We start from the raw sequence: 25,655 nt of genomic DNA, 5'->3' as shown, positions 1-25,655 counted from the left end.
GGAAGCGCGATTAAAATTAAATAAATCTATTAAAGAGAGCAAGAGAAACACGTGGAGAATATTGTTGGAAGAGGTTGAAAAGAATCCATGGGGCAAGCCGTACCAGATTGTAATTAAACAATTGAGACATGAAAATACAACACACACTTGTTCTATTTTACTAGGAAGAATTGTAAGAGCTCTGTTCCCCACGCAACCAAAATCCTCCTTTCAACTAGGGATTGTGGATCCGAATGAAATCCCCCCTATTACCGAGAAGGAGCTAATGGTAGCATGCGGTAGGGTTGGAAACAACAAAGCTCCGGGACCGGATGGGATCCCCAACGTAGCTCTTAAACAAGCTATTGTAGCAAAACCAGGAGTCTTCTTGGAGGCCAACTCTGCGTACCATAATATTATACTGCGATCGCCAACTCGCCTGCCATGCGTGGCGATCATTTTAAATCCCACCATAGATGTCTTACCTGAATATCTTAGCTGAATTTATTTTCGAAATGATCATTAAATTTGTATCTTCATGTAAAAAGGTTTATATTACTGGCCACTACAACCACAATACTTTTTTTTTAAATCATTCTTACGTGTTCGAAATTTGAACTAGGATTTAAATTCGTACGCCACCATTAATGCTATCATCGTCATTGTATTTCGACTGATTTTGAGAAGCAAATAAGTTCATAATGATCCCCTAAATGCGTATAAATTATTAAAATACAACACCAATAAAGATATTTCTGCAGATTTAATTTTAATTTATAAACATTTTAATATAAAATTTGTTTCGTAACCAAAAAGTTTTTATATATTTTTAGTTGGCTGAATAATTCGAAACTTACTTTTTTATTGACATGAACTGTCAATAAAAAAAGTATTGCCGTGTCGTTTGTGTTAAATATAATAATTAATAGCAATGATAGCGGAAAAGGTAAGTAATATATAATATATATCTATTAAAAAGACAATATGGTGTTGTATATTATATTATGCTAGAAGGAGGATGTTCACAGCTGGATATAGTCTTCACCCAACGATTATCAATAGCACCTATTGAAAGAAAAAATTGTAAATTTAAACACGTACAAAAAAAGAAACCTTTTGTTTGGTGATTATTGTGTTTGGCACTAATCGGTGTAACATAACTCCTGAAGATGCCCCGTGGAGCATACGCATTTATAAGCGGGCTGGCGGGCGGTGCACTTTATTGCACGACTACCACTGCATGTGCGGAAGTGGCTAAATATTGGTCCTTTTCTTACTTGGTGATTATTGAATAAGATATAAATTCTTAATGTTTAATTTTTTTTTTCTTCTATTTTCTCTTAATTATTAATTATATTCTTCAACATACCAAGATGTCATTAATAGAAAGGGATATGCCCTGGACAATCTATATGTCGCTTGGCGTCCGATGACCAGGAAGTTTGGTTTGAGATGGCGTCGAGTGACCTCCCTTGAGCATTGTTTGTCTAGGCCAGGACTTCTTAAACTTTTGTCATTCACGACCCCATTTATGATTGCGAGTTTTTTGACGATCCCATACAAATATAAAACAAAAATTAATTAAATTTTTTCATGATTTACTTGTTTGGTAACAATATACACATATATATGAGAATATATAGTTTTATAATTCGTTTTGAAACATACAAAAATCTAAAATTAAAAATTGCAAAATGCAAGGCAAAATTGCCGCTAGCTTGCCCGCTACTGAACAAGCGCTGATATTTAGAGGTGGCGGTCAGAGTGGGAAGTCAGCGGCGCGCGGTTTATTCAACATGTATGATACCGACAAACGCACGAACAATGTATAGCCACAGTATAATAATAGCGATCATCGATCGTTTGCTGTTGTCAGTGGAGATAGCTCAAAACCATTAACAAATGCGCGTGTCTAGACGCTCCAAGTCCACTGTATTCCGACAACTCTAGTGATGTTGTAAAATGGTATATATAAATATTTGACATTAAAATTTCTCGACCCCAGAAATTTGCTACCCGACCCCATTTGGGGTCGCGACCCATAGTTTAAGAAGCCCTGGTCTAGGCGTTTGATCTTAAATGCTAGCTGTGTGACTCCGGACGCGACAACATTAAAACATACATACAAAACATTTCACTGCCGTTCAAAAACCAACCGGATCAACGTTCACAATTCTAGATAGAAGCGTTGTTGGAGTTTATTCTGCATCTCCCAGCGCTAAAGATTTACGAAATGCTAGAAACGTAAGGTTGGTTCCCGGACGCCGTGTCAATCTATCGCGTGCTCCACCTTATCGAGGTGGACGCGGTCTTGGTCCAGCTCTTCACGGGGCACGGAGGGTTTTCTGAGTACCTTCACCGGTTTAAGATCAAGGAGGATTCCTCGTGCTTCTGTGAACCGTTGATCAGACCGTGATCCACCTAATAGCCCACTGTCCCGCATACCGAAGACTTCGTGATGACACCGAGTGCCGGTTGGGCACAAACATCAGCGCAGGCTCGATATCCTCGATGATAATGAACCTGAGATAAGAAAAGGACCAATATTTAGCCACTTTCGCACATGCAGTGGTAGTCGTACAACGTGTACATTTGTGCAGCAGAACAAGACAGATAAAAAGGTTCCAAATGCCTGTGACAATGTGTCAGGCTGTAAGCGCCCTGTATCTTTATCTAGGAATTTTAAAAATATTGTTATTATTTTTTAAATCTATAAATGTAAGTAAAATTCTCTAAACAGCGAAGAATAATAGTGAAACTTGTTTGCAGTTTATGAAGATGTTGATGAAGCTACGTTTCAAGAACAAGCACCAGCTGTACGCCGTTCTGTTTTTGGCTGCGTTCTCATTGACGTCTCTCTACCTGATCCTGATCTATCACGAGCCACCGAAGGTTTATCCTGATCGTCACATGTCGCGCCAGTAAGTTGATAAATTCTTTGAAGATTTTTAAATTTCGGACCATCTCCCATTTCACATTTTCTGTTTTACTTCATTTATTTTAGTATAAACAGCAAAATCCACGTAGTACTTTTCCCACATATATACATATATGTATATAAGTGTGTGTGTGTGTGTCTGTGTGTGTTGACTATGCCTGCTCATTCTACTATGTTTATGGAGAAATCCTTTACTGTTGCCGCTGTCAGGTTATGGAATGAACTACCAGATCATAAGATGCGCTAAATAGCTGTCAGCTTTTAAAGAGACGATGAAAGAGCACTTCCTTGGCGTCCAAAAAATGTGTGTGTGTGTGCGTGTGCGTGTGTATTTGAATGTATGTGCAACCTTAAAGTGTCCTCTCCTTTATGTCTCTCATCTCCATCCAAAGGTTGTCTGGTAGAGATCGCCTCGAGCGACAAGACCGCCTCTTGTACATCTATATGAATTGTTTCATTTATTTTCCCTATTTATTGTATATGGTGAACAAAAGAGTGTTAAAATAAAAGAAACGGCGAAATATAGATACGTGTCTACCATATTGCATTCCATGTTTAAACTAAAATTTTCTGTGTATTTTGTCTCTCTCTCTCTCTCTCTATATATATATATATATATATATATATATATATATACACATGTAATCTTTCAGTTATATATCATCCTTGCTAGACCTCTCACTAGATGGGCAGCTCGCGAGCTAAAGAAAATAAAGATATATATCTTTGCAAAAGATATAATCACTCTCCAGTGCGCGTGTTGCAATTGTATCTCTACGCCTTTATACTTAAGACTCAATTTGTGTTACGAGTTGCGGCTCGTTCAGAGTTAAAAAGAGATGGGCTTATATAACAATTTACGCGTAAAAGAGACAAAAATGTTAACTATGGATTTTCGGAACATCACACACGACTTCGTGACAAAGACATGAAATGCTTAATAGGAATATTTCCAACGTTTCATTCCGCCTCACCAAGTTCTGAGTCTAAGATAAAAGAGACGAAGATATAAAGGATACATGTTTAGTGTTAGCTGCCTTATTCTCTCTCTGAGCCGTACTGAGCTAAATCAGTAAAAGATATAAGAGTGATATATATCTCAAGATATAAAACATATAAATCACTCTTTTCTTGTCAGGGATACATTATGTCCATCTATGATATCATCATGTATGAATATATGATCTTCAGGATTTTAAATTGCTGGGAGTTGAAGATTCTCTGATGGTGGAGAATACAGATCGACAATCATAGGGTAGAAATTCCATCCACTAGATGGATAGACCTCATGGTCGTTGAAATACGCTGAAAACGACAGTTTTATAGGACACTAGCTGATTCCGCAAACGTTGTTTTGCAAAAAAAAAATTAAAGTTTTTAATTAACAAATGTAAGATAAGGGTTGATCGTAGAGGGGTGAAAATTTAGGTTTGTATGTATTTTTGTATGCTGTATCATAATAAAATAAAAACCAAAAAAATTGTCAAAAAAATTAAAAATAAAATTTAGGGGTGGACCACCCTTATCACTTAGGGGTATGGAAAATAGATAGTAGCCGATTCTCAGACATACTGAATACGCATGTAAAATTTGGTAAAAATCGGTCAAGCCGTTTCGGAGGAGTTCAAGTTCGAACACCGTGACACGAGAATTTTATATATTAGATTTAATAGGTAGACCTATGTTCAGCTGTGAACATTTTCCGGCTACGATAATGATGACAATATAATTCAATGCGTTTAATTATTTTAGACAAGTACAGATCGAGCTGAAAGAGAGCATTCTAGAAGAGACTGAACAGGGCTGTCAGTTTCCCGAATTGGATCCGTTCTCTGATGAAGTGATGAAATTCAACAAAGACATACCCAAGATCAAATGCGAGGGCGTCGATTGGGTGGAATGCAATGTTAGTATATATGTTTGAAGACAAATAGCACGGCGCGAGGGAAGACCGCGTGGCGATCCCTGACCGGGAGATACCGCGATCCCCCGTTTAGCGCAGAGGGCGACCACCGGGGGGGGGGGGGTTAGTGGGTAGGAATCCCACCCAGAGGCAGGGCATCTTGAATACCGGAAGATTTCCCCCACCGAAACAAAAAAAAAATGTTTGAAGACTTGAACTCTTTGAAAGAAATCTTAACACGTTCACTGCGGCTTGAGGTCGATTCAGCCTCATGGCAAAGTTTGCACTGGTGCGGCGCGTAAAACTCGTGTTTTCTCTCTAGTGCGGCGGCTGTTTACACTCAACCGTATGAGGTATGACAAAGACAAATATAGCTTTCTTTATGTCTGCGAAGCATTGACTCAATATTGTAAAAAAATATTGATGAACATGAGGCAGAAAAGGCCTCAACCGCACTACTAGGAAGTTCAGCTTGAGGCTGATTCGACCTCAGCCGCACCAGCTGAAAGTTCTTCAAAATTGGGCCCGCAGTGAACGTGTTAAATAGACAATCTTTTCATTAGAACTGCCTTTCGTGCCAGTGGTAGCTTTATGTAGCATTTGATTTTTGTCTAGTTATTTGGCATGTGGCATAAAAAATAATCTTCAGCAATAATGTCGCTTGATTAATTTGATTTAATTTATCCTATAGCAAAAGTCAGATTCGTAATATAATCAATATTCTCACTTACTTCAAATACATGAAAATTTAGACACATTATAAAATGTATCAAAACTTAAATGTAGTAGAGTTTGTTTGAAGTCTTCACGATTTTGTTCTGTTTTGGGCCAAAATTTTCAATATCCGAAGAAATATTTTTTAAACGTACTATTGTTTTTTTTAACAATAAAGTTTGTTACTGATAAGCCGATTTTAGTACTCTGTATTGGAAAGCGTAATCCATAGAGTGATTTTTGGTACTCTATTTGTACTGAAGAGTATATTAGTACTATTTGTACGATATAGGTAAGGTCAATTTTGGTCCTAGTTTTGTAATGACGAGGGATGTACCTTGGTCAGTTTTTGTACACTATTTGAAATAGAGAGCGACATTCTTTGAATCAATTTTGGTACTTTATTTGTAATGAAGAGCGATAAATCTTAGACGATTTTGGTACTCTATTGTTAACACGTTCACTGCGGGCCCAATTTTGAAGAACTTTCAGCTGGTGCGGCTGAGGTCGAATCAGCCTCAAGCTGAACTTCCTAGTAGTGCGGTTGAGGCCTTTTCTGCCTCATGTTCATCAATATTTTTTTACAATATTGAGTCAATGCTTCGCAGACATAAAGAAAGCTATATTTGTCTTTGTCATACCTCATACGGTTGAGTGTAAACAGCCGCCGCACTAGAGAGAAAACACGAGTTTTACGCGCCGCACAAGTGCAAAGTCTACCATGAGGCTGAATCGGCCTCAAGCCGCAGTGAACGTGTTAATGACAAGCCATATACGTTGAGTCGATTTTGTTACTCTATTTGTGATGAAAATCGATGTACCTTAGTCGATTTTGGTACTCTATAGTTATAGAGGGCAATATACATTGAGTCGATTTTGGTACTCTATTCGTAATGGAGAGTGATATACGTTGAGTCAATTTTGGTACTCTATTTGTAATGAAGGTCGATGTATCTTAGTCGATTTTGGTACTCTAATTGTAATGAAGAGCTATATGCATTTAGTCAATTTTGGTACTCTATTTGTAATGAGGAGCGATCTATCATGAGTCGATTTTCGTAGTCTATTTGTAATGACAAGCCCTATACAACAAGTCCATTTTAATACTCAATTTGTAATATAGAACGATGTATCTTAGTCAATTTAGCACTTTATTTGGAATAGAGGGCGATTCCTTTTGATTCTTAACTAGAACCCTGTTAAGGACCGATTCTTCGGTTTACGGGATAAAAAATCTTCATGACAGGTTAGTAGTTGAACCGAATTCTAAAAAACACAGGTATACTGTGTTTTTAATCACACTTGTAACTATATCTGACGTAATATTTTTCGGAGTAATATAATAAAAATGAAAATCTTCACAGAGATCCGAATGTAGCGTCGTTGATAGTATATTGAAAAAGATGCGTGACGTGGTATGCATATACAAGGACATCGTATACCTGGAGGACCATGATTACAAGATCGGGAATCCTGTCAAGGTCTACGGCGACGAGAGCTACGTGCTCAACGTCAGCGACCACGTGAAGGTGTCCTGTTCAGGGACGGCTCTGGATGGGTAATGTTACAAATCAACATTTTGGAAACTTGATGTAACATGTAATTTGAGTCGAATATGGAATGGTTCTGTTACAAATATGACTGGAAATTTGATATAACATTGTTTGTGACTGCTATTTCTAATATATAAAATTCTCGTGTCACGGTGTTCGAACTTGAACTCCTCCGAAACGGCTTGACCGATTTTTACCAAATTTTACATGCGTATTCAGTATGTCTGAGAATCGGCTACTATCTATTTTCCATACCCCTAAGTGATAAGGGTGGTCCACCCCTAAATTTTATTTTTAATTTTTTAGACAATTTTTTTGGTTTTTATTTTATTATGAGACAATATACAAAAATACATACAAACCTAAATTTTCACCCCTCTACGATCAACCCTTATCTTACATTTGTTAATTAAAAACTTTATTTTTTTTGCAAAACAACGTTTGCGGGATCAGCTAGTATTTATATGTAAATCTCATTGCTGTTGGTAATTGTATGTAGCATTAATGTATTTAGCCAAGTCTTCAATTGTAGGAGCCTTTCCCCTATCTAGTTTTTGGGACAGGGAACTTACAATTTTTATTTAATTATTTCACATCCTTCTCTTTATTTCTTTATTTCTCTTTCAGTCTTAGGATCATTCATTCGGTCTTTTATAATTCACATGAACTTAACGCTCTTCCATTTTTTGTTTCCATTTTTAGTTTCCTGCTTTTCATCACCTTTCATCCTTCACTTATCACATATCACAGTTATTGGGTTTTTCATCTTTTATATCACAATTCATTTAGCGTCCAAACCATTTTTACTAATTAAATTTGTAGATATACGAGGGTGGATTGAAAAGTACTCGGCCTAACCAAGAAAATAAACACGTACTAAATCAGTTATATTTTTATTTTTCTACATAATCACCATCAAGTTCAATACACTTTTGCCACCTCCCCTTCCAAGCATTTAGACCGTTGAAAAAAAATGATTTTTCCTTAGAGTCAAAATATGCGTCTACAGCTGCTTTGACCTCGTCGTTTGACGAAAATCTTTGACCTCCCAAATGCTTTTTTAGGTTAGGGAACAGAAAGAAGTCTGATGGTGCCAGATCAGGTGAATACGGCGGATGCGGTAACAGTTCAAAGCCACAGTTGTGAATTTCAGCCATTGACTGTACTGACGTGTGAACACGGGCGTTATCTTGATGAAACAGGACTTTTCTTCTGAGCATTCCTCGACGTTTTTCTTTTGTTTCCTCTCGTAAACGACGTAGTAAGGTGCAGTAGTAATCAGAGTTTATAGTCTGACCCCTTTCAAGATAATCAATCATAATCACACATTTCGAGTCCCAGAATACTGAAGCCATCACAATTTCTTTCTTTATTTTAGTGACAATATTTGAGCCTATAATTAAGTTTTATTTCTCTCTATTGCTATTTTAGCTACCTTCTTACAGTATGTAATGGGTCAATGTCATATTTTGTCTCCGTGATTTTTAGCAAGAGCAGCTCTAGCTCGTGTAGCGCCCGTGTGCAATGACACCCTGGCGCCCCCTAGGCCTGAACCCTCCCTCTCCCCACGGCTATAACTATTAACTTTGCCGTCGTAACAAGAAAGTTTTTCATATTCCAACAAGCTATTTTATAAGTAGGTATAGCTTACAGTGTGGTATTAGTTACGGCCTTTCTTCTTATGCTACTGCCGCCACCGCGCTGGCTGGCCGCTTCTGTCATATCATTGTTGTACCATGATGGTCCAAGACGATGTTCTTAGCTGTCTCAGGGATCGTCGCGGCGTCCCATGAGAAGTCGGCGTCTGTGTGCATTGCACACCCTGCACTATAGGTTAAACCGCCCCTGATTTTTAGTTTTTTTTTATGAGGCCTCCGCTATTGGGACCTCTCCTTCTACCCCTATTTTGTTTGGAACAGGGTTTTTTATTTCTTAACAATTTTTTCACATGATTTTTTTATTTTCGTCATCGTCTTCCATAGTTCACAATATCTTTTTGTTTCTTCTATCATTCCATAATTCCATCTTCCTTTCTCAATCATTCCATTCCTTTCATGCAACCTCAAACACTTCAGTTGTATTTTCTACTGTAGTATCACAGCTTTAGTTTATTTTTTTTCTCATGTACATCAATTTTACATTTTTTATTTTAATTTCAATTAATCTATCTTAATATGATTTTTAGGTTAGGTATGTTATCGACAAGGTGGTATGGATACAAGGCAGGTCTGAGACCGGTAAGAGTGGAAAATGTTACCGCGGGTGATGGCATCAATGTCATGATCCTGTGCTTCGACTCCACCTCGCACAACGGCTTCAGGCGCCGTATGCCTCGCAGCTATAAGACCCTGGAGGAAATGGGGGCGACTGTGTTGCAAGGGTGAGCTCCTTCTCCAAATCTTCATTATATAGGGTGGGCGAAAAATTTTTGCAAATAGCAACACTTGATTTCTCCAAAACCGTGAGAGTAAGGGGCCAACGGCGAGACGGAGCACATCTCGACGATATAATTTAAAAAAAATGATCATTACGGTAAATAAATCATAAACAAAATAGCATTTGTACTTTTATTTCTACACATGTTTCAAAAGTGCAAAAATTTATGGCCCACCCTATATGACTATCCATTTTGAATCATTTATACAGGGTGTTTGGTTACTACAAGCTTTAAAACATTCCGAATAAACCAATCATATATGTAACGATTTCTCTTAAATATTTTATATTGATTTATTTATTCTTACAAAATCAGCAGGGATGGATTTTAAATAATATTTAATTTTAAAAATTCCTCTATCATTATTTTTGGATAGTGTGGCATACATTTTACATTACAATCCAAATCGGTTTAATGTTATTATTTATTATTGTATTATATTTATAATATGTTTTATACATTATTTATTATGAGTATATATGTTATATGCATATGTATGTATGTTTTGTACACGATAACTGCCTACTTCTACTTCTATTGTTTCCATACTATGGCTGTCTGTAAGAGATTGCCTCGTGTGATAAGACTGCCCATTGTACATTTTTGTTTATTATTATAAAACTATTTAAATGTATTCTAGCGTGTACAATAAATAATATTAAATATATAAATACATTGAAATTTTAAAGATTTTCCATCTATAACCAATTATCTTGTGAAAAATAGTCTCTTTTTACCTTTCGTTCTGGTCAGTGCTTTATTTCTAATATTCAAGGAATATTATTATTATGCTTGAAATTAAAATTACTGTATTTAATTGAAATTACACATGATGTAATAAATATTAAAAGGTTTTATCTTTTCTTTTTTTGGTTCAATGGTAGTAATTTTTTTTTTTTTTTTTTTACGGGCGATATGCAGAGTTTACTATGAGGTGCCGGTCTCGCGCCGCCGCGAGATACCTTCCTAACAATTTTTATGAGCCAGTTCGGCGTCGGCATCCCGCGAAGTGACATACTATTAGTGAAGGTTTATTTAATTTATTTTAGCTACAACATAATCGGTGATGGAACCCCGGCGGCCATTATACCGCTGCTGTCTGGCAAAACCGAGCTGGAGCTGCCGGAAGCGAGGATAAAGTTTGCCAAGAACAAACTGGTCGACCCCGAGTATTTCATATTTAAGATCTTGAAGAAATATGGGTTAGTGTTGTCAATTAAAAAAAAAATAATCATCATCTTTTCAACCGTTCCCACCGCTGGACTGCCTCCACCACAGATTTCTGGGAATTAAAGTCTGAATTCTTGGAATGATGGGCGCAGATTGTCGTCGCTTATGAGAAGACGATACTTCCTTTCTCTACCTATTTCCCTGACTCAAATTCGAGATCAAGGCGGAGTTGTCCAAATACAGGACAGCCGGCAATAAGGTCCACCACTGTCTGGTTCATTGCCGGGTCACAGATGCACGAGGGATTCTTCTTGACCTTTAACCATTGCAGGTAAATAGCCAATCTCTCGTGCCCCGTGAACATCTGGATCAGAATCCTGTCCAGCTTCATTGTTCGGAATGCATGGTTGGCCAACTCGGCGTCTAGGAAGAACTTTCTCGATGTCGGAGCCGTCTCGCATTCCACATACCTTCTTTTCCACTCGCCAAGTGTATCCAGCCTTAGCTGTCGCTTGACGAATGGAACGGGACACTTATCATATTCTGATCATCTTTTACTCTTAGTGATCAAGAAGCTCTCGGCTCCAATAGCCATCGGCTCCGCAGTATCGAGGTGGACGCGGTCTCGGCCCAGCTCTTCACGGGGCACGGGGGGTTCTCTGAGTACCTCCACAGGCTCAAGCTCAAGGAGGACCCCTCGTGCTTCTGTGAACCGAGCGTGGACCAGACCGTGATCCACCTTGTGGCCCAGTGTCCCGCATTCGAGGGACTCCGACTTGAATTCGAGTGCCGGTCTGGCGTTAAAATCAGGGAGGAGACAATAGCCTCCCTGATAGGCGGAAAGGATACTAGGGAAGAATTCCTCTCATGCTGCAAGAAAATAATTAAAAAAGTTATACAAAAAAAATAAAAATTTAAATAGACAATAAGAAAAAAGGTGATATAATGTAACTCAAATGTGATATAAAGTGTGATAAAAATGTAAATGAAAGAAAAAAGATAAAATGTAACAAGTAATGAGGGAGGAATGAAAGGACACAGAGCAAAAGTGAAAGAAAGCAGAATTGTGGCATAAAAGAATAGAATGAAAGATTATGTGAAGAATGAAAGTAGAGAATGAAAATAAAAAATTATGTTAAAAAAATTAAATTGCCAATAAAGACCCTGTCCCACCTAAGATAGGGGTACGAGAGGCCCCCAATAGCGGAGCCATAAAAAATAAATAAATAAAAAAATAAATAGCCATCGGCTTTACCAGCGATGGGCCTGGGCTGCTTCATCAGAATACAATTATTTATATTCCAGATACCACACAGCTTACTTTGAAGATATGCCATGGATTGGAACTTTCCAGTACAGATACAACGGTTTTAAAGCCTTCCCAGCTGATCATTATTTGAGAGCGTTCTTTCTAGAAGAGTCCAAATATGGAGCGAAGTGGTGGAATGGTATTAATAGAAGGCATTGTGTCGGTGCTGTTCCTCAGTATGGACTCTTGCTGAACCTTAGCAAACAGGTACATGTTCAAACATTTTAGATATCTATCAGAGTCACTCCTGTGGTTTTTTCTAGGGAAACTATTGTAGATAACGGTTTTGGTAAGAAAATTGCACAATGAAGCATGTACTTCTTTTCAGCTGCTAGATCCCCACTGCGAAATATAGGCCTTCCCCCCCCAGTTCGTCACGAAGTCCGGTCTTTGTTCCCCGCCTCCAGTGACTAGTCGACCACTACTTTCACCATGTATTCGGAACACCTAGTGGAGATTTAACCACGCGGTCGATCATGGTCGCCTCTCGAAAATCTTTCAGATCCAACTGCCATCAGGTTCATGAGCGATATGCTATACACAGTGCCACTTTTGATGAGCAATTCGAGCTATGTCAGTGATATTGGTTCTTTTGTGAAACTCCTGGTTTATTTTAGCGCTTTATCCATTGGTTCTCTAGATTATCTTGTCTTTTTATGAGCCCTAGTGGAGGTGATGAGTCCTGTATTATATATATAATCATATTCCAAATTTTTATATAATATAGTACTGCTAGGTTCGGTATATCGGGAATAACCTTGCATGAACCTTGAGTAAATCACTACAAATGATTGTTATTAGATAAAAAATAAATATGCAAGTTTCCGGTTCAGGGTTTTAGAAATCTATTTTGTATTTGACTGCACTCTGCTTTGCAAGGTGTTTAGGTGTTAAGAGTCTATTTTTATTCCCTTTATTTATAGTTCACCTGTCACAATTTATATATAAATATTCGTTCGGTATTCTAGTTGCTAGTATGTATCCAGATTGGTTCTAGTTCGGAAGGCTTTACTACAACAAGCGTGACATTCACTGCACTAAACTTCATAATTTAGATTTACTAAATACACGCTACTCGAGAATCTTTCGGCCCAATAGACCAATGAGCAAATTACCCTGCCAAATGCCACTTTAAATGAGCAATTCTTGGAGCTACGTCGGTGAAGTTAGTTCCTTCATGTATCTCTGAAATTCCGGGCGACCAGCCGGTAGACGCGGCATGAGTATTCTCCCCCCCACTAGGTGGACTAACGACATAGTTCAGGTAACGGGAAGTAGCTGGATGCAGGCAGCGTAGAATTGGTCAAAGTGGCAATCTTTGGAGGCCTATGCCTTGCAGAGCGCGAACGTCTGCTGTAAAGAGAGAAATATACATGCCTTTCAATCACTGGTGTATTGTAAAGAAGTTGACATATTTCTCCTTCTAGAATATTCGAAGGTTCATGTAAGAATTTGTATTTGAAACACTATTCTCAGTTCACAGGACTTCAAGATAAGCATTACTGTTTCACGTTCATAGCAGATATAACGCACGAGGACTTCAACATGATATCGCTGGCCGATGACGACGTTGTAACGTTTCTAAAACACATGCGGGAGTCCGGGAAGTTGGATGATCATTTGCTGATCGTCATGGGTGACCATGGGACGAGGTTAGATCACATTTCATTGTTAGATCATCTAATGCTACACCTATGATTAAAACTAAAAAGAACATATGAACGTATGGTAATGGATATGGGTATTTATTTAATGGAATCAGGCGTTACCTTGCGGAAGTACATGCTAAGTAAGAAAAGGACAAATATTTAGCCACTTCCGCACATGCAGAACAATGTTACACAACCGTCACCCCCAAATTACTCTGTAGTAGTACTTTCAGTAGTTTGGCGGTGGCGGTTATGTGATTCGCATTGTTTGCCGCATACGCATTTATCAGCGGGCTGGCGGGCGGTGCATTTGTTGCACGACTACCACTGCAAGTGAAGTGGCTAAATATTGGTCCTTTTCTTAATGGATATGAGATTACGGGTGATACGTTTATAGGTGACAATAAAAAACAAATACATAGAAAATCTATTTATATGAATATGGTATCGATCCGGATAATATAGCCAGCTTATTTGGCATCCAGAGCGAGGATTTAATCGTTAGTGTTCTTGGTGATGTAAGGGAAGTGAGCGTGCCTGCAACTCATCACCTTCTTGGGGCACCTCCTTAAACAGTACTACTGTCAGAGACGGTGGAGGTTTGACCTGCCAAAGAGGTAGATCTTCTAGCAGGTGTACTGAACCCATTGGAATAAAAAAGTTGGAAAATTTAGGGAGAGTATAATTAAATTTATTTTTTTTCTCTCGTACCCCTATCTTAGGTGGGACAGGGTCTTTATTGGCAATTTAATTTTTTTTCACATAATTTTTTATTTTCATTCTCTACTTTCATTCTTCACATAATCTTTCATTCTATTCTTTTATGCCACAATTCTGCTTTCTTTCACTTTTGCTCTGTGTCCTTTCATTCCTCCCTCATTACTTGTTACATTTTATCTTTTTTCTTTCATTTACATTTTTATCACACTTTATATCACATTTGAGTTACATTATATCACCTTTTTCCTTATTGTCTATTTAATTTTTTTGTGTAACTTTTTTAATTATTTTCTTGCAGCATGAGAGGAATTCTTCCCTAGTTTCCTTTCCGCCTATCAGGGAGGCTATTGTCTCCTACCTAATTTTAACGCCAGACCGTATATTCAAATTTGGAATAGGTTAGAGAGATGAATGGAATATTGAATAGTTGAAATTCTTACAGATACTCTCCTCTACGAGAGACGTATCAGGGTAAGATAGAAGAACGACTGCCATTAATGGCGATAATTCTGCCGGAGAAACTGAAGAAGAATCGGCCGAATGCTCTGGCCGCTTTGAGGAATAACTCCCGTGTTCTTACCACGCCTTTTGATATTCACACGACCATAGTGGATGCTATGGGTTTAAAACATCTGGCCAATGATTACGTAGTGCCTGGTGCGAATATGACGAGAGGAATGAGCCTATTGGAGCCTGTAAGTTTTGTTATTTACCTAACTGAGTAATCTAATTTGATTAGATTTTTTATATTACGTAATGTTAATTAAAATTCTTCATGATACACATGAGAGGTGTTTGAGATCATCAGAGAATCTGGAATTAAAAATGCCGGCGCATTCTTCCTCGTTCATGGCCAAATCTTTCACCACGCAGGCCGTTCGATTGTGGAATGATTTACCGCTGACAATAAGACGTGCCAAGTCACTACCTATTTTTAAGAAAATTGTTAAAAATTATTTACTAGATCTATGATTATTTATACTTTCATTCATTACCTTTTTCTTTTTCTGTTTCTTTATTTTATCCGAGGCAAGTACGATCCAAATCAGTTTGATGTTTTTATTTATTATTGTATTATATTTATAATATGTAATAAACCTTTTCTATTATAGGTATATATGTTATATACGTATGTATGTATGTCTATGTATGTTTATGTTCATTTGTTTGTGAATATGTATTTTTTTGTACACGTGAACTACCCTTTATAAGTACTATTATCTTTTCCTTACTATGGTTGTCTGTAAGAGATTGCCTTGTGTGATAAGACCGCCCATTGTACTTTTCTGTATATTATTGTATCTGTATATTATGTATCTTGTCGTGTACAATAAAGTATATTAAATAAATAAATAAATAAATAATGGCTCTTCTGAAACTGCGGTATGCGGGAGACATCACTAATGCCAGTGGACGTGGCGTGGGTATGCCGCCCACTAGGTGGACTAATATAGTTAAGTTCACGAGAAGTCGAAATTCTTAAAGAGAAGAAGATACAAAGAAGAATGATAAAAAGAAGAATTGGATCGTGGTGAATTTTAAAGTAGGTCCTGAAGTAGGCGTCTGAAATTTCGTAGTAAGGTGTACAAATTAAAAAAAATACTAAAAGATTTAATTGCTGAAGAAATGGTCGTGGTCTGAACTCTTCTAGAATGTTCTATGATTTGTCTTGATTTCCCAGATTCCACAGAACAGGACCTGCGGTCAAGCTGCTGTGCTCTCCCATTGGTGCGTGTGCACCAAATGGTACAATGTGGAACAGTCCAACAATATGTACCGAAGGGCTGCAACTGCTTTGGCGGCGTTCATTAATAATATCACCGAGGAAGTTCGGTAAGAATTCGAATTTCAAATTCAAAATTTGTTATTCGATGCAATACATCAGGGATGAGCAACACGGAACTCGTATTACTAAAATTTGAATTATATCGATTTTTTTCATCAATATGCTGTAATTTATTTATTTATTTACTTTATTGGACATAAACAGTAACAAAAGGCAGTAAGAAAGAACAAACTTAGAAGCTTAGATATAATAAAATTAGTTACAGAACATTTAATGATTTATAGTCGAACAATGACAAAAAAAGAAAAACATTACTAAACAGAGATCAAAGATTATGGTTTATATATTTATATTATGGTTTAAATTAAGAAATTAATTATAAAATTAATATAATAATATTATATATGTTTTTATTAATATAATTATTATTAATAAATTATAAAATGATTACCAATTTATCGGCGGCTTCGTCAGTCAAAATAATAATGTCTGAAGTAGTAAAATAACTTGCTTTAGAACAATTGTTTTGGACCAGAAAATTGCAGATGCATTAGAAAGCTTCGCACGTGTAGCTATCATATCAATGCCGGCTGATTTTTCAGCTTGTATCAAATATTGTCGGATTTCTCAATAAATTTTTGAGTGTTGGATTAATATTTCTATATGAAACCTTTTTGCTTTAAATCTTATATTTTTATTCTTATGTCTATTGTAAATACAGTTTAGTTAATTATTAATAAGTGTTAATTTATGTGTGGTCTGCCAAAAAACTAATATTTAAATTGGATTATTAATTAAAAAGGTTCCAAACACCTGCATTACGTCTCTTAACGACGTCAATTTGAGTCTACCTCGGGTGGTAAAGGCTACAGAACTAATGAGATCTAACAAAAGACTTAGTGGGTATATGTATGTATGTAAATATATATATTTAAAATAATATAAACATACATTTGTTTACGAAAAATATTAATTTATTTTTCCTATAATAGGTGGCGCAAAAATAATGTCATAATATGAACGCGCCTTAATTTTTACTAATGGAGCCAAAAGTCACTGAGCTTTGCAACATTATGATGTGGTTGTTTGAAGCCATAAGAATTGTTTAAATAAATAAATAAGTTATTTTAACTTAGACTTTAAGGGGGCCTATACCGAATCGAATCAAAGTATGTGCGAATTTTTTATGTTAGAGTGAGAGATAGCTGTATATTGAGATTGCTATTGAAAGCCTAGAACTAAAAAGAATGTTTGGGTCTACCTTATATGGCTTTATACAATTTATCACAGGTCTAGTTGTGTGTCGAGGAAGTTGATATCAGTGGACTGGGTGATGAGGCAGAGGTCCAACGAGGATATATTGAACTTCAGATATGGAAGCGACGGTGATGGACTGCATCACAAGTACGTCACTGCTGCGGTGAAGGTGAGATGATGTGTAAATATACATATATCAGTTAAGCGGTGATGAAATATCAACCACTTACGTAGCCGTTTTAGCTATAGTGTTATTGTAAAAGTATTTTTGGTGAAGATGTTTTTATGTTCCCTTTTTTGGGGACCTATCGTTCCCCTATCTATGGGAGGCGCTTGGCTAAATTGTCGGATACGGAATTGCTTCACTGGTCAGATTGGTCCGATCGCTCAATGGCATACCCTCAAAGATCCTGATGATGTAGTAAATAAAGATCAAGGAGAAATAGATCAGTACAATGGAACTCCTGGAAACGGAGTTAAATAGACAGTTTTTTTACGAAATATCTCAAGCAGTATTTTGTTCTTCATTTTTCTTCTATCTTTCTCATAATCTCGCTTTATGTCTTCTTTCTTCCTTCACATAATCTCGCATTCTCTCTTCTTCTTTTCTTCTCATAATCTCGCATTCTCTCTTCTTCATTCCTTGTCATAATCTCGCATTCTCTTTTCTTCCATCGTTCACATAATCTCGCATTTTCTTTTCTTCTTTCCTTCATAATATCTTTGACTCGTATAACTTTCATTTACATTTTTATCCATACATCGCCTTCTATCTGTCGCATTTTTATTTTTATTATAATATTTGTTTGTCAGCTTTTAAAATTTGTTTTCTTATTACTATATCACATCTATATATCACTATTACTTGACCTTAAGTTTTATTGAAAGTTATGAATTAATTTATTTATTTGACACATCTTTGCCAGACAACCTTTGGATGATGATAGAGACATGAAGGAGATGGCAGTTTAGGGTGTATATACAATTACATACATTACTATACACACATACATATATACAAGAATACTTATATGTACACCAATACTTTTCACTTTGCGTCGTGGTTACGTTCCAAAAAAACACGACGCAAATTGAAACGCCGCAAAGTTAATTAAGATTATAGCAGACCATGTAAAGATCGAAGATAAGTTCCAGGGTTACGAAAATACAACTTTTTAAAAAGAAAATTGAACAAAGTAAACATTTAAAAAAAGAAAATACTATAACTCTGCGGATAAATAAACTGGAAAAATATATCCCTTTTTTGTAACCAGAAACAACACGTAAAAATTTATATAAATTTATTATTTTTTTTTAAAAAAAAAGCACAACACACTACGTAATTGAAACTGAACTCCAAAATTAGCAAAACAAAGTGAAAATAAAACTGTATTAAAATTGCGTTGATTTTTAGCTAGAAAGGGAATCTTAATTAGAAGCAAAAATGTTGCCATCTTTTAGAAAAACAAGAAAATTTAAAAAAAAATTAAACTCTCGAACCTAAAACAACGCAACCTCAAAAATCTAACGACGCACAGTGAAAATTAGTACTAATTAAGCAGCGACGCAACTACGAAATAAACGCAAAACGGAACGACGCAAAGCGAGGCATTCGTGTCCATGAATACACATATACATATTTCTTTTTTACCTTCTCACAGTATTGTAAGAATCTGGGGCTGTATCCTGTATCCCTCTATCAGGAAGGGGGGGGGGCAGTTTTACTATCTAAGTAGGCTGTTTAAATTGATTGTGTTAAATTACTTGCAGGCTCAGCCGAGCAGTGAATATTATCAAGCCAAGGTAAGTTGTATGTGCATATGTATATATTGGTAGAGACATAGAAATTCTTTTTTAATTTCCCATTATATATCTGCCTTTCACAACAGTGTAATAGAGTAAGCAAAAAACTGTTAATAAAAATGTGAAATAGAGAAATAAGGCGATGTATGAACGAGAATTAGAACGAAAAAGAAAGAATGAATTGTGGAAAGAACGAATGGAACGATAGATTATGTAAAGAATAATAGTAGAGAATGAAAATGAAAAGGGCAGTGAAAAAAAATAAAACAAAACACGACCCCGTCCTTCCCAAAGATAGAGGAACGAGAAATAAATGGAGTTGGACGTATGTTCAGAAGCTGGACAGATGATAGCTTGTTGGAAGATGTAGATCGCTTGTATCCTGTTGTCTTCATATGAGGGAGATGATGGTGATGAAACATTTCAGATCGTGATGAGCCCCGGTTGGGCCGTGTTTGAAGGTTCGATGAAGTATTACGCCAAGACGCAAGAGTTTGTGGTCTCCGAAAATGATATCTCAAGGATAACAGCGTAAGATGTTTTTACATTTTTGCTTATACAATAATTCAACTTGGAGATTCAAATTAAGACACCTCATTTGTAAATACGATAGATAACTTCTCTTGATGACGTCACAAGTATACCAGATGTTCAGATAAATTAAGAATCTGCAAAACTATGGATTTTTTTTTAATATAAAAAAATTGTACATTGCACGCTTCGCGAATTAATCTTACACAAGCTATGGTCTTTTTTTTTATGGTCCCCGCTGTTGGGGACCTCTCGTTCCCCTATCTCGCGTGGGACAGGAACTTTTTATTCTAATAATTTATTCATATTTTTTATTATTATCATTCTTCTCTTTCATGTATCATCTTATCTGTCGTACTGTTTCTTTCATTCTACAATTTTCCCAGTCTTTCTCTTTCATTCCATTAGCCATACATCCATCCTCAACCACTACATTCTAGGTTTCCTTACTATTTTATTTTGCAACATTATTTATTGTTCAAATATTTAACACGTATTTTCTTTGTAATTATCATCTTATATTATACTATTTATTGCACTATTTTTGATACTACTATATTCCTTTTATATCTATATTTTAGTGTTTGTTTTATTTTTACCTATTGCATTTATTACCACCTTCCTGCAGTAGCTGAGGAAGCATTCTCTCTCCCCTTCGTCTTGCAACACAAGCTATGGTCACTGAATTGCGTGAATATTGTGATGCAATTACTTATTACAAAAACATGCTGTTAAAGTTTGATAAGGTTTGCGGTATACGGCGACAAGTCGTGCTAGCATTAGAACGCCTTCAGACACAGGGCTGTTTTTCATTTCTATCCTTAGTTTGAAAAAAAAATTTATTCAATTTTTAACAGAACTCTAATTGAGCGACGACTTGTCTATTTATTTTTGAGTCTACTCTGTTTAGTAAGGTGTTATAGTTGTGAAGAATGCAGGAAGAAATTTAACAACACATGTTTTAATAAAGTTTAATACGGATGTATTCATATACACTTTCTAAATAGCTTAAATGAAATCAAAACAATCAGGCGACTTCGCTGCCAAGGATTCTTGTCATTTAAATATTCGTTTGTTGAATAATAAGGTTTTTTGCTAATTTACGTGAAATTTTATTTCAAAATAAACAAAATAATTTGACACATTACAGTCAAAACTTTGGTAGAGTCAGTTTTTAAATACCTTGTAAATACATTATGATTATTACTTTTTTTTTTAAATTTACTGTAATTATTGTAAACGTTCAAAATGTTATAATAAATGTATCGTGAGGTCACTTTAAGAATATTGACATGTATATTTGATACTTTTCGCTCTCTTTATTTGATGCTGTATTATAATACACTTTCTAAATTATCTTATATACTTTTTTAACTAAATAATTTATTCACTTTCTTTTATTTTCTCTCTTCTTTTGTCCTTCACAATATCTCTCACTCATTTTTTTTTCATTCATTCTTTTTTATATTGAAGCGACTGGGTTAAAAGCGAGTCGAGAACATTTTATAATTGCCCCAATTAACAATAGCATTGCCCCACTTAAAGGCGTGGGCTCCACGTTGGGCACGATCGAACACCTATTTAAATAATTGATCTGTAAAACTACATGTTAGCATTATTCAATATATGTTGGAAGGTCATTTTTTATACTTTTATTTTTCTGGTCAAGTGTGATATACAGAATTGTATGTTTGTGTTCCTAGATATGCCAACCAACCTGCCTATATCAACTCTACGCACCCACACCTCAACAAGTTTTTATTCTGCAGACAAGTTTTCCTAGTTTTTAGTAGTCTTATTAAAACATTATGATGGTATTCAACGAAAACCAGATGACCACGTGGTAAAAACTGCCTTAAGCCTCTCAGAATTCCCAAGAGGAGGAGGGCGTCCAAAAGCTACGTGGTGGTCTAATATCGGAAAGGAACTGGAAACCCTTCAACTTGATGCAGAGACAACGCAGGATAGAGTGGCCTGGTGCAAATTGATAAGGAGAATCGACCCCAAATAAAGGGAAAAGGGAAGGAAGAAGAAGCAGAAGAAGAAGTTTGAAAACGTAATAAATGTGTCGTGAGGTCACTTTAAGAATATTGACCTGTGTATTTGATACTTTTCTCTCTTTATTTGATGCTGTATTATAATACACTTCCTAAATTATCTTATATACTTTTTTTACTAAATAATTTATTCATTTTCTTTTATTTTTTCTCTTCTGTCCGTTACAGTATCTCACACTAAGTATTCTTTTTTCATTCATATCTTTTATTATCATTCATTCTTTTGTATATTAAAGCGAATGGGTTAAAAGCGAGTCGTGTACATTTTTGAATTGACCCACTTTGGGGCACCACGTTGGGCACAATCAAACACCGATTTAAATAATTGATCTGTAAAACTACATGTTAGCATTATTCAATATATGTTGGAAGGTCATTTTTTTCTACTTTTATTTTTCTGGTCGGTGTGGTCTAGTGTGATATACGGAATGGTATGTTTGTGTTCCTAGATATGTCAACCAACCTGCCTATATCAGATCTATGCACCCACACCTCAACAAGTTTTTATTCTGCAGACAAGTTTTCCTAGTTTTTAGTAGTCTTATTAAAACATTATGATGGTATTCAACGAAAACCAGATGACCACGTGGTAAAAACTGCCTTAAGCCTCTCAGAATTCCCAAGAGGAGGAGGGCGTCCAAAAGCTACGTGGTGGTCTAATATCGGAAAGGAACTGGAAACCCTTCAACTTGATGCAGAGACAACATAGGATAGAGTGGCCTGGCGCAAATTGATAAGGAGACGCGACCCCAAAGGGAAAGGGGAAAGAAGAAGAAGGAGAAGTTGGAAAACGTAGTTTATATTAAAGCGAATGGGTTAAAAGCGAGTCGAGTAAATTTTTGAATTGACCCACTTTGGGGCGTGGGCACTACGTTGGGTACGATCGAACACCGATTTAAATTATAGATCTGTCAAACTACATTTTACCATTATTCCGTACGTTGGATTTTTTTAACATTGAATTATGTTTGCAGGTATGCGAATGAGCCTGCCTGTATCAGCACCACGCACCCACACCTGAACAAGTTTTGCTTCTGCAAGGACAGGCTGTCACAGTTTCTAGTTGTTTAATTAAAAACGTATAAGTTGAACGTAATTGTCACCGGCGTGTTATTTCTATGGCCCGGTTTAATGTTAATTACATTTAACAATTTAACTTTATAGATGGCGAGTAAATATTATAAATTGATAAATATATTGTTTTGATTCCCTTGAACATAAAATCTTTTAAACAAGTTAATAAATGGGTGTGAAGGAATCGTTTTGGTCATGTCAAAGGCGGCGCAAAAGTAATGTCATAATGTGAACGCGCCTTAATTTTTACAAAATGGCGTCAAATGTCACTGCACTTTGACATAATGTAGATCAGAGTTCCCCAAACTTTTTTGTGTCGCAGACCCCTTGCCATGTTTTTCCATAGGTAGACCCCTACTTACCTGATATTGATTTCCTGTAAATTTCTAACTGTAGTGAAGTTTAATGTTAAAAACTTAGAGTAAAAACACATGTTAATTTATACATTTATTAATTGAATTTAAATTAAAACTACTCAAAATAAAATTTTGTATCTGTTATGTAAAATATACGTAACATTAAATAAACATAAAATAAACTATAAATAAAAGAACATAAATTATATACTTTATTGGTACTTTTATAAACAATGTAAATGTTTTGATATTATAAGATAGTATGATGTAAGTAAATAGGTACTATCAGTGTATGTGTTGAGATCCACTATCGTGGACCCCCATTTTCATTTCATGGACCCCCAAATTTTTTTTCGCTGTCGTAGACCCCTTGCAGGTTGCCATAGACCCCTAGAGGTCTATATAGACCACATTGGGAATCACTGATGTAGATATACAAAAAAAATAGTTTTCAATAAGCTATGTAGCGATACCTTAAGAAAATTAAGTTTTACATAACGCTTTATATGCTCCAAGTGTTGGAACAATTGAGCCAGATGTCGGAAGAAATGGCCACCCTCGTATTGGTCGTTCGGCAGAGAAGACCCAGGAGTCAGATGTTTTGCGCGCAATAAATAAAAACGCCATAAAACGAGCGCAATAATGCATCAATTAGCGAGGCAATTTGAATTAATGAAATATTTTACAACTAATGTTATTAATTTTACACTTTTAAATATTATTTTTTAAAAAAAAACAGAGCTTTTATATTTAATCTATAACAAAATGGCTGCCGGTTCGAACTGTGACATTACTTTTGCACCACCTGTTATAGGCATAAATATTATACCACTAATATGACTTGAAGTTCCAACCAGAATACTATACATGTGCGCTTCCGGGTTACTAAGAAAATGTTGATTAAATGTCAGTCAGGCTAACACGCAGGGGGTGTGCTCAATTATAAGAAAGCTGTGATCACAATGACCAATGACGTCCACACAGATAGAAAGGAAAATGACTGATGATAAGAAATATATATATATATAAATGGAAAATACATACGGAAAAGAACTATACAATGACTTTTGTAAAGGCTGGAAAAATAATGGGAATATAAAATAAAAAATTAGTTAAATAATTCTTACTACAGGGTATGAGTTTTTAATTCGTCGAAAAATGTTGAACTTAGTTTGATAATATATATGTATTGATAATAACTATATATATTCATATTATATATTGGAATGGAACATAATAGCATACGTGAATAGGGATGTCAGATGGTGCAAGCGAGAGGTGTGAGAGAAAGGGAGAGAGACGATGTTTAAACGTTATATATATATGACGCTGATCTGCTGATATATATATATATATATATATATATATATATATATATATGTATATACATTTCCAAGTCACAATGTTAGTTACCGTACTCCTCTGAAACGGCTCGACCGACTTTTACCAAATTTTATATGCGTATTGAGTAGGTCTGAGAATCGGCTACTATCTATTTACCGTACCCCTAAGTGTTAAGAGTGGTCCACCCCTAAATTATTTTTTTATTTTTTAAACAATTTTTTTGGTTTTTATTTTATTATGATACAGCATACAAAAATACATAAAACCCTAAATTTTCACCCCTCTACGATCAACCCTTATATTTATTTGTTAAATAAAAACTTTATTTTTTTTTTGCAAAACAACGTTTGCGGGATCAGCTAGTATAAATATATAAATGACATCGCTGACGAGGAAAACAGGAAGATGACTCCATAGCCTTGCGGTGCACTTGCCCCCGGGGAAAAACAAAACCTGCGTATGCAAGGAAATTATCGATACACGACATCTGCTGTTTCATATAAAAGCACTTCCACACATGCGACACTTGTAATTACAAATTATCTAATATCTAAAATTTCTATGTCACAATCTTAGTTACCATACTCCTCCGAAACGGCTTTACCGATTTTTACCAAATTTTATTTGCGTATTTAGTAGGTCTGAGAATCGGCTACTATCTATTTTCCATACCCCTAAGTGATAAGGGTTGTTCACACTTAAAATTTTTTTTTGACAAATTTTTTTTTTTTTTTTTTATGATACGGCATATAAAAATACATGCAACTCTAATTTTTGGATCCTCTACGATCAACTCTTATTTTTATCTGTTAAATAATTTTTTTTTTTTTTTACAAAACAACGTTCGGGATCAGCTAGTATTTATATAACATACTAGTTGCACACTGTTCTTACACTTATCACCATGTCGGCTGATAGAGATCCACTGCAAGATGCATCTCCCAAGGATAGCTTTGATGAAGTCCAGCTCTGCCCTCATTCACCAATTTGCCGCCATTTTGAATATGCCGCCATGCTGTAACCTAGTAGCCGTCGTTTGCAAGTGCGATGTACTCTACTCATTGCCATTTCAGAT

At 35.9% G+C, this 25,655-nt stretch overlaps 1 protein-coding gene across 1 annotated transcript; it reads left to right on the top strand.

Annotated features, from left to right (window-relative positions):
* The first annotated feature begins 1,673 nt into the window (after positions 1 to 1,673).
* On the top strand, positions 1,674 to 22,877 carry LOC137924839 (uncharacterized). The gene is made up of 14 exons (XM_068768217.1): positions 1,674 to 1,805; positions 2,749 to 2,900; positions 4,670 to 4,823; positions 6,899 to 7,092; positions 9,273 to 9,467; positions 10,574 to 10,726; positions 12,000 to 12,210; positions 13,480 to 13,655; positions 14,815 to 15,067; positions 16,054 to 16,205; positions 17,449 to 17,584; positions 19,186 to 19,218; positions 19,646 to 19,749; positions 22,781 to 22,877. The coding sequence occupies exons 1-14, from the start codon at positions 1,674 to 1,676 to the stop codon at positions 22,875 to 22,877; spliced, it is 2,142 nt and encodes a 713-aa protein (XP_068624318.1).
* Positions 22,878 to 25,655: the final 2,778 nt, after the last annotated feature.

This window comes from Battus philenor, unplaced genomic scaffold, assembly GCF_028537555.1.
Source record: "Battus philenor isolate CCGP_79_NKW_IND1 unplaced genomic scaffold, ilBatPhil1.0.hap1 SCAF_25, whole genome shotgun sequence".
In the NCBI taxonomy this organism is placed as follows: Eukaryota; Metazoa; Arthropoda; class Insecta; order Lepidoptera; family Papilionidae; genus Battus; species Battus philenor.
This window is presented reverse-complemented; position numbering and strand designations above follow the sequence as displayed.